The sequence below is a fragment of the Sinocyclocheilus grahami genome, unplaced genomic scaffold (genome assembly GCF_001515645.1).
Source record: "Sinocyclocheilus grahami isolate Dianchi unplaced genomic scaffold, SAMN03320097.WGS_v1.1 scaffold86.1, whole genome shotgun sequence".
Taxonomy (NCBI): Eukaryota; Metazoa; Chordata; class Actinopteri; order Cypriniformes; family Cyprinidae; genus Sinocyclocheilus; species Sinocyclocheilus grahami.
Genome location: NW_015505265.1, coordinates 1,689,974 through 1,705,024, shown reverse-complemented (window position 1 = coordinate 1,705,024; position 15,051 = coordinate 1,689,974). Strand labels below are relative to the sequence as shown.

Genomic DNA, 15,051 nt, shown 5'->3' with positions numbered 1-15,051 from the left:
TGCACAAGAAACATACACAAAACAGTTGCAGGGAAACTGTGATCCATTTTTTGATGAATAGAAGGTTTTAAAAAGAACAGCATTTATTTGAAATAACGTTTTGTGCCAACTTTTGTGACATTCTTAATGTCTTTACTGTTACTTTAATCCTTGCTGAATAAAAGTATTAATTTCATAAGAGAGAAAAAATCTACTAACCCCAAACTTTTGAACAGTAGTTTATGTTCAGTAAAGAACATTCTTATTAGGAACCATTGAGAAATGTTATATAAATATAGATACATTATAGGTTTCATAATTTCTTCTGTTGGTTTTGGTACTATATACAGTAACACACAAGTACACATATTGTAAAAAAAAAACGAAATAACTTTTTCATGGAACTTGAAATGTTCTCTGATGGTTATATAATTCTTATTGGTTCTAAATGGAATCTTTGTTTAAAGAATGAAGAGAAGCTTTTAAGCAGAATGCAGTGACACAGTTGATTCATCTCTGTGAGTATGAATACCAACCTCAGGCAGGACTTGTTTGTTTGGTAAGATTTATTTATGATGCCTTGCCATTATTCAAAAGCACAAGCACTTTAAGTATTTATGTTCTTTCACTCATCTACAAAACAGTTTATTCAAATGAGTTGTCCTTGAATGTGTTCTTTGATTATATATGCATACAGAAGTGCCTGAAGGTGTTGTTATTTTGTTGAAGGCCAGACTCTCACCTGTAGGAGGAGCTATGGCTCATAACATGTGCTATTACTAGGAGCAGTGAAGATTAGATATATTTCCATTCTATCTTTATTTACTGTCCATATTAGCACACGGGGGTTAGAGCATTTAGGACAGTTACAGTGTGATTGAATAAAAACATAACATAAATGGAAATATTTGTAAGTTTCTGGTCTTTTTTGAAACGCAGGAGATTGTCAATAAGGTTTCCTCATCCTAGTTTGAATGCACATCAAGCAGCGTCTATGAGGTTACATGCAGCAGAGAGGGGAGAGGGAGCAGATAGAGGGAGAGAGAAAGTGAGTGAGTGTTTGCATGTGTGTGAGAGAGCGGGGGGAGCAAAGAGGAAAAGTGAGAGAGTGAGACAAAGAAAGAGAGAGAGCAAACACAAGGATAGCAGGCTTGACATATACATATTCGCAGTGAACAAACAGAAATCCTAATGCCAGCGAAAGACAGACGAAGCCAGTGAGAGAAGAAGGTCACCTCTAGAGCAGTGAAGGAACGGTACGTCAGCTTCACTCTGTTTATTGTGACCATAAAGTCAGGGCTAAGTTAGGTTTCTTGAGTGCATGAAGCATCTGTTGGAAAGTATTTGCAGCAAAATTTATTTCAGTGCATTGCAAATAGATTGTAAATGAAATGTCTTTGAACCTATAGACCCTCATGCACGCTCCTCTGATAAGTCTTATTTGTCCTTGGGAAATTATATGCAATGTTGGCACTTCACAGGGGGGTCATACCTGAAGACTTAACTCTGGAAGTCTGGAAATGGGAATTCGGGAGGTCCTACTTTAAACGGAAGAAGACATTTTGATGCCAAACCATTGAAAGACGACCGGGGAACACAGCATTACTGAGAGTCACAATGGAGAAACTCTCTGAAAAAGAAAAAGGTCTGATCCGGGACAGCTGGGAGAGTCTGGGGAAGAACAAGGTGCCACATGGAATTGTTATGTTCACGAGGTAATATATCAATCTCAATGCATGCTGGCTAAAACTGTTTTGCAGCAAGGGATAATGCTATTTAATTTAGTCTGCATGTTTATTTAGAAAGTTGCAAGTAGAGCTGTGCGGATCATGTACATATACGCTGCTTTTGTGGGACAGATGCATTTGTCAAAAATAGGAATTTAATAAAATAATTATATTCAGTAATGAATAATGCATTTAAAATAATGAACTATTTTTGAAGTAAACACATTTTTAGATTTTTAAGCAAATAAATCGCACTTAATCATGCAATCAAAATGGAGTGTCCCTGCATCCCATAACTACAGATTGTACTCATAATGAAGGTATAGTAATTTAATCAACAAACTAAAGTGTAATGTCTTTAAATCCATCAGAAAATCTCCATCAGTCTCCCGCTGTCTGTTCCTCTATCCGTAGCTCAGTAAGAAGCTTGACTTGTTGCTTGGCGACAGGGAGCAGCAAGATCATTTTCATCAAAATCACCTTCTCAGAAGAAAGATGCTACCAAGTATCACTTTCCTGAGTATTGCTTTTCAAACTCAGCATAAAGGATAAAAGTGACTTTATTTGAAAGAAGAGAGGATTTAAGCTACAAAGGAAAAAGGATATGCATTGTTCTGTTCAACATCAAATGGCTTAAATTACCTAATTTAATTATCCTTCTTGTTAAGGAAATGTGAAATAAGCAATTGTGGTTGAAGATCCATGTCAGTGAACAGCTTTGTAGTGCTGCCTGATTAAATGTAACATTTCTTGTTAGGTTATTTGAGCTGGATCCAGCACTGCTTACTCTCTTCAGCTACAGCACAAACTGTGGGGATGCACCTGAATGTCTCTCCAGCCCAGAGTTCCTCGAGCACGTCACCAAGGTGAGCCCAGAAGTCAACTGTACAACAACTGGTAGAGTAAAAGTTCAGGAACCTACTTTTGGGCAGTTTCTCAATACATTTTCTTATGCTGTCTTGAGTCCTTGTGTTTTCGCTCTACATCACTATCAACTGCCAATGTTCAATTCCAATAATTGAAAAAAAAAAAAAAAACATAAGTAAATAACTAAGTAAATGTTTCAATTATTGTGCATTAAATTGTGCTACTACTTAACATGTGTTGGAGCGGTCAGTTGAGCAACAAGATCACAGCATATGCATCATATGCAAAAGATGCATTTTGTGTCCTCGTATCCATTCAAGTTCTTTTAAGGTAGCCTGGCAAGACCTAGTCTCACTTAGCCAGACCTTAAGAATGACGGCAGAAGGGCTGGGAACCTTGGCCGCTTTGAATGGCCAAGGAGCGCTGAAAGAGGCCATATGACTGACAGGTAAAGCAACCAATCACGTTTCATTTTGTGCCACGTCATGTTAAGGGGCGAGAAAATGTCCAGACAAAAACAGACCTTTGTGTAAAACTCTTGGACATATTTGAAAGAGTCTATGCCACAAAGTTGACATATTTCATATACTTTTGAAAATCTAGCATTTAGTTGATCCTGATAAGCACTGATTATCACAGTTGTAAACGCAACGGCTTTGTTCCTCCATGAGGGGGTTTGGAGCCATGGCATCTTTGTTTCCAGGCGGAACATACGTCTCATGGAAATTCTGTAGAATTCAACCAATCAGATGGTGGACGTGACGTCTGAGGCTGAGGCTAGGCAGGACCAGTCTTCATGAGAGCGCATGGCTGTTCTTTGCGTTCTTAGAACTTAGAAACAGTCTTGGTGTGGCATTGTTGGTAAAGTAGTTGATGGACCGGTAGCTGAAAAGTTGGTTCCTCACAAAGAGTAAAGGATGTGTCTAGATGGACATTTTAATACTAATCCGCCACCAACGGCAAAATTGCCTAAAAGCTGCATTTGCTCCCATTATATGTCAAAAGTTGTGTTGATATGTTTGGCTGTTGTTTGTTGCACCATAGAGCCACATGGTTCATTTAGGACCAGAGCGTCCAATTGGTTTAGCTCTAACCCCAAATAAACACACCTGAACTAGCAAGACATCCAAACAGTTGTGTTGGAACAGGATGAAGCTAAACTCTGCAGGAGGCGACTTTCCAGATTTTTGGGCAGTTTTTGGACACCCCTGATTTAGGCTGTAATGATTCTTTCTATTGACTAACTTTGACCCAACCTCTGAGTTTACAGCCCAGCTCAAGACCGACTGTATATTTGTCCAGGTGATGTTAGTGATCGATGCAGCTGTGAGCCATCTTGATGACCTACATACATTGGAGGACTTCTTGTCGAACCTGGGCAGGAAGCACCAGGCAGTTGGGGTGAAGACGCAGTCCTTTACTGTGAGTACACTTTGCCTACATGGTTTAGTTATTATGACTGAAATTACATCCGTAACACTCAAACGTCAAAGATGACAGTGAGATTGACAGTGATCTTCGGGGAGAGTCACAGTGATTTTCCAGACCATTGATTGATTGACTGGGTTCTTTCACATGTTCCTTAGGTGGTTGGAGAGTCCCTGCTCTATATGCTTCAGTCCAGCCTGGGTCCAGCTTACACGACACCACTGCGCCAGGCTTGGCTCAATATGTACAGCATCGTGGTATCAGCCATGACCAGAGGCTGGGCCAAGAATGGCGAACATAAGTCCAACTGAGAAGGAGGTAGATGTGAGATTCACACTGGAACACCCTTGAGGTCACAAACTAACTTCTCAAAAATCCTTTCAAAGAGTGAGGGGCTTGGATATGGGACCACCATTGGGAAAGTCAGTTCAGCTGAGTTGTATTTTGGCTCACTGAACAGTCCTAACTTTGGTAGCTTGGTCTAACTGCAGACTGAGATTGTTGATAACAAAGCCTATGAGGTTGAAGTATGCTTATTAAGAGTGCAGGACATAGTTTATGGTTGAAACTTCAAAAGCAAAATTTGCTTTGTACATACAGTAATGACTAAGTACATATAGTAATGACTAAATGTATTTCCTTAAACTATCTTTAATGACTGTCTTGATGTATTGATGTTTCATGCGAGCGTAAAACAGAGGTTTGACTATGCACATGTGAGCTTGGTCAACTTGAAAAAGTTTTATTCTGACGCCTCTTGGAATCAATTTGGATGAAGGCCTTTAAAGCCACTACAATTTAACCCTAAATTACACAGAATTAATACTCTTGCCTGTGCTGTGTGTAGTTTAAGTTTACTGTAAGTTTAGTGATGTTCACTAAGTTATCTGAGCATGAACATAGTAGTATTTGGCAATATGATTCAAATGATAGCATCAAAGACAATAAGCAATCAGTAGCCATGATTTTTTGACACCATCCAAATGTTCATGTCAAGTGTTGTTTGCCACATTTTTCAACCATTAACAGTATTTCTGGCGATGAAAGTAAATGACAAGAACTGTTACATCCGAAATAGCTTTTGGAATTTTTTGACTGTTAATTTATGAACCTGTGCCATGTCATTAGTTTACATTTCCATTGTATGGGATTATACTCGACGCACTCTACTCCAAGGCTTACTTACGAAAGACTTGTGTAGACTGTTACTTCACATAAAGTGACTGTTATATCATAGTGAGATGATTTGTTCACCTATAGTACAATTGTAGATAGTCAAAACGTCTTTGTGCTAAATGACCCAGTCCAGTGGGTGTTAGCTATAAATAAGAATTTTATTTCACAATTTTTGTTAGCAATTTTTGTGAATAATATTTTTAAAAAATAGTCAATTGCATTAGTTGGCTTATTACAACCTTGTAAGTTAAGAACATACACACTCTTATCTAAGATAAGAATATTTGTTGCCATAATTATGAGCTATAGAAAAATGTTAAAAGCGATGATAACCTTTTTGCTGCTATTCAATAGCTTTGTAGAGATGTTGTCCTCTTTATATGAGAGATATTTCTACATTTAAATGGTTCAGGCCAAGTATTTCAAAGTGCGTAGGACTGTCACAGATATTGAAACTGCTGGTATGTTACATTTTACATGTTACTTTATATGACAATACCTACTAGCCTTTTCTGTATATTTAGGTGTATGTGGATTGCTTATTTAATTTTATGTATTGCTCAATGGTGCACTATTATACTTTTTGTGTAAAATGTATATATATTTTTTCTCTCTTTGAGACTGTTCTCTTTTTCTGAATATGTATGTACCACCTAATGGCTTTCCAATAACCTCTAAGATGTCTGTCTTTATGGAATGATTAGCTTATTAGTATTGAAAATCTTTTATGAAGATGCAATGGTTACAACATTTTCAAGTGAAAGTTGATGTTTATTGACCATTGAAGTGTTGTGTGTATGTGTGTGTGTAGTGTTTGCTTCTGTGCTTTTTCTCTTGATATTCTGTGACTGAATTGTCTCCATGTCTACCTCACTGAAGCAGCTGATATTAAACAGCGATGTTATGACCTGGCTCCTCAGTAACCAAAAAGTTATATTTCAATTACACTGTACATCCTTATTCCTCAGCCAGTCACCAATCAAACTAGAATCAGGATCAGTCAAGGCTCTATGTAAACGTGTTGAAAGCTTATTTGTAATAAAGGACAGAAATAAAGAAAATCTTCCATATGGGTCTTTGCTGGAAATGAGTGTATGGAGTTTCCATTTCAACATATATGATCTCTCTATAGATCTCCTTGTCATATTTATAATATTAGAAGTCGATCTCAGCATACAGTGGCATATATTTAATTTGGAAAAACGATAACTGCTGAACTTCATTAACTTTAAGGGACATATAGTGACATTTTTACATGGCTAATTCTTAAATGATCCTGAATCCTAAATATGTGTAGTTTCAGCCTTGCTGTGACTAAAATTTATTTAGCTATTTTTCTTAATGACCTTAAGTCCAAACCGCAAAAACAACATTATTTTATTTACCATTGTTAATAAGTTTGGAAATCATATTTTTTATAATCACAATAAACTGTTTTCTTTTAAACCATGTTTACTTCAACCCTACTACATTTTATGTTAAATTTTTTTAGGGTTAAATCTAATAATGGGCTTGCACATATCATTGCACCATGCCACATTATTTGCAGTCAGTATACAGTTTTGCCCACATAACAGAGTTGAACAGTTGATAAGGCCAATATGTGTACAAAAGTGTAAACATTATGAAAAACTGATACAAACTTGAAGAGAAACCTTGGAAAAAAAGTGCTCCCTTACAACCCATTATTTTGAAATTGGAAAATTTCACAGCATTACAATGTTATGCTATTGGTAATATTGTTATGCAATGTTATTCTTCAGAAAATGCATAAATCAATAAATTAAGATATAGACATTTAAAAGGATAGCTCACCCAAAAATGATCATTCTGGCATTATCTGGCAAGCCTCGTGTTGTTCCAAACCCGTAAGACTTTCGTTCATCTTCGGAACACAAATTAAGATATTTTTGATGAAATCCGAGCGCTTTCTGACCCTCCATAGACAGCAAGGGAACGGACACGTTCAAAGCCCAGAAAGATAGTAAGAACATCAAAATAGTCCATGTGACATCAGTGGTTCAACCTTAACTTAATGAAGCAACGAAAATACTTTTTGTGTGCAAAGAAAACAAAAATAATGACTTTATTCAACAATTTCTTCTCTCACTGCTCCTGCTTCAGCAGCACCATACGCATGTGCCATGGTACTCTTGTGAACACACATCAAAGACTGACAAGGAAGAGAAGAAATTGTTGAATTAAGTCATTATTTTAGTTTTTTTGCGCACAAAAATATTCTCGTAGCTTCATAAAATTACGGTTGAACCACTGATGTCACATGGACTATTTTAACGATGTCCTTACTACCTTTCTGAGCCTTGAACATTTCAGTTGTGTTGCAGTCTATGCAGGGTCAGAAAGCTCTCGGATTTCATCAAAAATATCTTAATTTGTGTTCTGAAGATGAACGAAGGTCTTACGGACGGAACGACATGACGGTGAGTAATTACTGACAGAATTTTCATTTTCATTTTCAACTGTCCCTTTAAGGCATGATTCAGGTCAAATTCTAATTTCCTTCTTTTTTCTTTTGCAGAGTGAAATCTAAACCAATTCATGTAACAAAGTTCAATTAAATCTCATTCATTATATCAACTGTAAGTCATGAGGACACTGTTTCTTGAAGATGATCCTTATATAACACTGGCACACTGGCTTGAAGAAAAAAGAAAGAGCATTTGTCGTATGTTATTCTTCACAATGTCCCAGTTCCAATAATCAGAAGGTTATGAAGAAATACTGTTCACGCCTTTGCACTCTCTGATGTGACATTGTCAGAGTGGATGAGATGGAGCAAAACTCCAGAAGCGAGAGCTGCTCACTGGGTTTGTGGATTCAATTACACTGCATTATTGTAAATGTCTTGAAGGCTGACTGTCAAGCCTAAGCATATTCTGCCTCACATATAAGAAGCAAAAACTGTGCCTCCACAAATATCAGTGTCTATCCACCACTGCTATATAACACCATTTGAGTATTTTTTATTTATTTATGAGTTTCCTTTTTTAAATTTATATGATTCCAGATTTATAATTATGAATATTTTTAAGAATACCAAAGAATAAAAGCCACAAACACTTGTACTATATCTGCCCTAAAAGCTAAATAAAGTGTAAAATTGAGAGACAGTGGGAGAGTGGGAGAGAGACAGAGATAAAAAGGCGCAATAATAATAAAAACAATAAAACCAATACAGACCAGAGATCATTATTTTTAGAAAGTCTGCAATGTGTTGGAAGCAGGGCATTGGAAATTACCATGACAACCATGACAAGCACAGTGAGAGAGTGTGTGGAGTGTTTGTATTTTGAGACTCAGACAGTAGAAAAGAGTTGTTGAGGACAGGAGAGTGCTGGACTGTGACTTTGGGATGTTTTTAAGCATTGACTGCATTCAGTTCACATATACAGTACTTGTCACAGTGTTCTGGTTTATTATCAATATATAAAATGATTTGCTTGACTCTACAGTATCTTCATGTTATTTGGCTAATTTAAGTGTATATTTATGTTAAAATAGTCTTAGAGTAGAGTAATAGATCACCCAAAAATTATAATAAAAATTAGGCGGTAGTGTGAATGATGTATGATATAAGGTGATATAAGAGTTGGCAGAGAGAAAGAGTTTCAGCAACAACAAAAGGATTGGTCTGTTCCTCACACAAAGATGTCATATGTTGTCAGAAGATTTGGAAATAGCACACGAGTTCTATGAACCAGGAGCTCCAAACGTCTTATGCTAGAACCCACAGAGATAGAATCTCAAGACCCACCAAAAACACTTTGAAGTGAAACACACAAAAAAATCCTTTTTAGTTCTCTCTCTCTCTCTCTGTGTTATTTTGCTTGTCATATTACATTGGGTAAGCCTGCTAATAAATTTGTATTATCAAAAGGATATGTTAAGCTATAAAAATGATGACAACCATAAACAAACACATGAGTGTGCGGTACAGATTAAGATAATAGCATAAAATATATAGCTAAGAAATTAAAATAATTTATAGATAGACAATATATTTTTGCTTTCTTGGTGGCACATTAGCCAGTGTAGGCTAAAGGCTATTTTAAATAAATTATGCATTGGCATAAAACTTACAATTCAGTGATTGTATCAAGTGAGCCATTTGTTGATTCAGTAGATGCTCTGACAGATTCGGTGCAGTTCAACACTGTAAAAAATCAAAAGTCGAGAAAACGTAAAAGTTTAAGGCAACCAGCTTCAGGAGATTTTTGAGTTGTTTTTAGTTTATACAACAAAAAGTTGAGAAACCTCCTACAAAAACAAACTGAGAAAACTCAAAAATCTCTTGAAGCTGGTTGCCTTAAACTTTTGAGTTTTCTCAACTTTAGATTTTTTACAGTGAACAATGTACTAAAAGTTTTTCCTTTGCGTTTTTGAAAAGTTTAGCGTACAGACAACAATCCTTTCCTGTCACACAGATCCACAAAAATGACTAAATTCACTGTATTATGTATGCCAGGCCAGTAGTTGGCGATGTCACTTTGTAAAGAAACACTATGTGCTTGCTCACATACCTATAGACTGAACACGTAATCACATGTGCATGATATCACCGTTTTCACAAATTCACATTTTTGTAGTTTACACTGAGATGATATCATTTTCTAAAATTTGCACTTTGAAAAACACATAAAAAGTTTTCCATTTTTAGTTGAAAACAGTCTCGCGTAGGTTCTTCTTTTGAATAATTTCGGCAATTCATACATATTTTACTAGGTGGCTAATTTCTCACAAATCGTACAAATTCGTATGAGTGAGGTTGTGCCAATTTGTATGATTTGTGAGAAATTGTACGTATTTTACGAGGTTGCAAATTCGTAAGAATTCATATGAAGGACCAACCCTAACCCCGCCCCTAAACTTATCCCTCACAGAAATCAAATCACAAAAATCACACAAGTGAGGTTGTACAAATTCGTACGAATTAGCCACCTCGTAAAATACATACGAATTAGTTGTGAGATAATGTTGTAATTTCTTTGCGATCATTAAAAAAGTAAGTGCTACATAGTATGAATGTGTGTAGTATGAATGTAATTCGTTATGCTGTCATTGTCATGTGACCTGTGACTTCACTGCCATTCACAAATCATCTCCTGTGAACTAAAAGTAAAGTGTCCATTGGATGTGCACTGTGGAATCTCACCGGAAATAGAAGTTCTGTCAGGACCACTATCGTCAAAGATGATTGACAATTAACATACAGTTTGGATTGACGGTATGGTTCCGTTCTGGGCAAGAACTCCCTGCGCATCCATGCAGCCTAGCATGGATGAGAGCAGGGAGAGCAGCGATAACCCCCCCCAGGGTAAACAGAACAGAACCAACATAAATGTATTGCAGATATCGTTAAAGTTCAATAATGTTATGTACACATTTTAGAATTAGTCTGATTCAAAGGAGAATCAGAAGGCTGAATTCCGACTCACAGAGGAGGAGTTGGGGATGGAGGAGGGTAATTAGCTATTGAGCAATGCGAAAACTGCTGATACTACTGCGGCACCTTATATATGAATACTTAGATAGGTGTCGTATTCCCATAGGTTGATGGGGATCAGCTGAGAGTCAGCTGATGCGAGCTTGACTAACGTGACCTGCCAGAACTAATGCTACGCTAGATGTCATCCAGGAACTTTTTGCCTACTGTATTATGAATACTTTAAATTTAGATATATTATGTTCACATACTGTTTTTCATCTACTATATATGCAATTTATTATACTATATGCAATTTTGGATGCACCGGATAAATATGTAATATCCACTATGAGTAAATACCCAAATATGTAAATGCCCTCTAGCAAAACTGAATTTTTACGCATTCACTTATTCCAACTCTGTGAATCACTAGTTGGTCATAAAAACCACTGGTATGATCTACTTGATTAGACTTTTTCATCTTTGAGTGAATTGGCCATTCATCACTGTGTGGTAACCAAGATCAAAGTTTGAACTGAACATTCCAACTTTCAAAAGTTAACTGTAACAGTTGTGGATTACTGTAGGATCAGTAGCTGTGCCGTTCGTTCGACACCTTCCACGAGGAGTTTGTGGCACCTTACTGTACATGTCAGTCTCTGGTGTTGATGTTCCCTCTTCTAACGAGAGTCCTTCTGTGATACAGCCTCTGCCAAAGTCTTCACACCTCTCCTCGACATCTCCACTAGTTTCCCTCAGGATCCCACTAATGACAGGAAATACAAGACTGCACACAGTAAGCGGTCACATGGTTATCAAATACTCTCTGCACATTTAAAGTTGTCGTAGTGTGTTTGCCAAGAAAATTGCAGCAGACTGTAACAGTAATTCCCAGAAAGAGTTCACACCACACATTTATGCCAAAATTTAAAAGCAATGCGGCTCGACATATCTGAGACAAAATTAAAATTACATTACTTTTAAAGTTATTAAGGGGGACAAATCATGGGTTTTTCTTGCTCTTTTTTAATAAAATAGCTTGATGTACTATGAAGAAATTCTTTGTGAAGATATAATCACAAAGCACGGCTTTCCTCCTAGTCCATTTGAACAATTTATGGAAATTAAGCTGCTAAAATTAGGCATTCATAATAAATCATAATCGTCACAACCATGACCATGTTAACAGATGACCACCCATATTTACATATCAACACATTTCGTACTCTGTAACTTATTATGAGAAAATCATCATTTTTGGGTGAACTACCCCTTTAAAAGATTACAGTTAGCCAATTTACATACAGAAGTCTTAAAGGTACAGCAGCAAAAACCGTTTGCTTAAAAGAATAGTTCATATAAAAATCAAAGTCAAATCATGTCATTTTAAACCTGTATGACTTTTTCTTTTGTGGTACATAAAATAAAATACTTCCAAGAAATGTCTCAGAACTGTTTTCTTTCAAATTATTTCTTCAAAATATAGATGAAATAATAACGTACTGTAAAACTGGTAGCGAATGTTGACTACAGTACAGATAATCAAGCATAATAGTGCAAAAAGAAAGACTAACTTGATCAAGATTCCTGTGCTAATAAAATGCAAACATTCTAACATGACAACTTGGTTTATAACAAATCAAGCTGTTCAGATGCACATGCACAGCAGGGGAGACAAACACAGGTAGCAGTCAAATAGGGAAAACAGCAGCAGTTCTATTCCAAGCATATGGCACAGAGGAAGAGAAAGCAGCGTGTTCTGTTCCCAGGGGTATTCACCTCCTGAAGACTGCCTGCACAGGAAGGTTGCTTAGGAGACGGAAGGAAAATGTCAAGCAGATTTTTTCCTCCTGTGTTGACACTTACAACTGTGGCAAGTGTATTTCTTCACTGCTCCCATGCACGAGTGGAGCACATCACTGATGAAACATACCTGCGCTTGGTCTTATTTTGCTCTCATTTATACAACATGGATTATTTTTTATCATCATATATTGAGAAAGAAGTCATTTAGTTATTTGACATTTCAGCACTGTCTATACATTTATGAGTTTAGGCTCTATGTCACCTGAGCTTTGTGTCGTTCCAACTTGACTACAGATCACATGACTGCCACAATTGATCATTTTAATAGTATTCGCAACTCATTTGCAATGCAATGCAATGCATAAAATTAAGGGCTATTCACACTGGCAAGGATTTGCAGAGACCAAAAACGGAAGACTTTCATTTCAATGGGAGTTGAATGACTACAGCTGATAATGAAACTAAGTTGAGCAGAGATTAACAACGAAAATGAGAAGTAATGCTATGTGGCAACAATTAGCTTTGGTGCATAAGAATCGACGAGAAACGTTCAAGCATGTGAAACATTAATGCAATAGCAAATAGTCTATGTAAATGGCACATTTTGTATTCTTTTTGCTACTTCAGGTGCTGTTTATGTGTCATATTTGCAGCATAAAATATAGTATTTAGTATTCATATGTGACATCTGAACAATAGTGCAAAACCATGACTCTTACTATCAGTTAAACTGGTAATTTTCCATCTCTCTATAGCAATACAAACTCACACACATAAATAGCTGGGTTGACTGTGTAGGGCCAGGTCAAACTGTGGTCCTTAGTATGCAGACTCATGTCTCTTTACAGCCTGTCATTAGAGAGGTGAGCTTTGGCATATACTCAGCCACATGTGATGCCTCCAACATATTAATCACCGCAACCATCAGGGAATTCTCACCCCGCTGAAAGGTAAATATCAGTGAAATAAATCCCGAAAAGTCCTGGCAAAGGCAAGTTGTTCTACTATGTCCAGATGGGATCATTTTAATCCGAACATTTGAACTTTTCCAATCATTGCAGTAACTGTATGTAAGTTAGTGAATCATTTATGTCTTCTATCTATCTATCTATCTATCTATCTACCTACCTGTCCGCCCGCCCGCCCGTCCATCCGTCTGTCTGTCTGCCTTCTATCTATCTATCTATCTATCTATCTATCTATCTATCTATCTATCTGTCTGTCTTCTATCTATCTATCTATCTGTCCGTCTTCTATCTATCTATCGGTCTGTACGTCTGTCTTCTATCTATCTATCTATCTATCTATCTACCTACCTGTCCGTCCGTCCGTCCGTCCGTCCGTCCGTCCATCCATCCATCCGTCTGCCTTCTATCTATCTATCTATCTGTCTGTCTTCTATCTATCTATCTGTCCATCCGTCCGTCTTCTATCTATCTATCGGTCTGTACGTCTGTCTTCTATCTATCTATCTATCTATCTATCTATCTACCTACCTACCTGTCCGTCCGTCCGTCCATCCATCCATCCGTCTGTCTGCCTTCTATCTATCTATCTATCTGTCTATCTGTCTGTCTGTCTGTCTTCTATCTATCTATCTATCTGTCCGTCCGTCTTCTATCTATCTATCGGTCTGTACGTCTGTCCTCTATCTATCTATCTATCGGTCTGTACGTCTGTCTTCTATCTATCTATCTACCTACCTACCTGTCCGTCCGTCCGTCCAGCCAGCCATCCATCCATCCATCTATCTATCTATCCGTCTATCTATCTGTCTTCTATCTATCCATCTATCTTCTATCTATCTATCTATCTGCCCGTCTGTCTTCTATCTATCTATCTATCTATCTATCTATCTATCTACCTACCTACCTACCTACCTGTCCGTCCGTCCGTCCAGCCAGCCATCCATCCATCTATCTATCTATCCGTCTATCTATCTGTCTTCTATCTATCTATCCATCTATCTTCTATCTATCTATCTATCTGCCCGTCTGTCTTCTATCTATCTATCTATCTATCTGCTCGTCTGTCTTCTATCTATCTATCTATCTATCTATCTATCTATCTATCCATTGTAAGGTCCACACACTTGGCCCAATGAAGGTATCCAGTGGCGGATGAAGGTTTCTTGCGTGTTCGTTCATTTCAGTGCGCAGAGTTATTTAATTTAGGTTTAACTCAAATCTGACTCCATTTTAGTATCTAATCTAACTCCATTTTAGTATGACCTCGAATTTAGGTTGAAAGGTAAATTGGTTGTTTGTCGGTCTCTAATTATTCTGACATTTGATTATTCTAGTTAACTCTTTACTTATATTTACTCGTTCATTAGGAATCTATGTCGCTCAGGGTGCCTCACGGCGGCCGCAATGCGTGGGCCCCACGATCACAAATTCGCCAGTTTGATCCTTAGCCAGAGGTTTGTGGCTAATACTATTTAATATGCTTTAAATAGTAGGTCTGTTTAGCCCCCTACAGTTACTCATGTAATGCCCAAACATTAATTAGCGGTTCTGCTAGACCCTCTGTCTAGCCCCCAATAGTTAATATAATTATGTACAACTTAATTAACACTCCAACATTAATCAGCGGTTCTGCTAGACCCTCTGTCTAGCCCCC

General features: G+C 37.2%; 1 protein-coding gene across 1 annotated transcript; it reads left to right on the top strand.

The window, feature by feature from the left end:
- Positions 1-1,135: 1,135 nt before the first annotated feature.
- Positions 1,136-6,220, top strand: LOC107586848 (neuroglobin). The gene is made up of 5 exons (XM_016274396.1): positions 1,136-1,235; positions 1,461-1,694; positions 2,464-2,572; positions 3,876-3,995; positions 4,160-6,220. The coding sequence occupies exons 2-5, from the start codon at positions 1,597-1,599 to the stop codon at positions 4,310-4,312; spliced, it is 480 nt and encodes a 159-aa protein (XP_016129882.1). The 5' UTR covers positions 1,136-1,235; positions 1,461-1,596; the 3' UTR covers positions 4,313-6,220.
- The last annotated feature ends 8,831 nt before the right edge of the window (positions 6,221-15,051 follow it).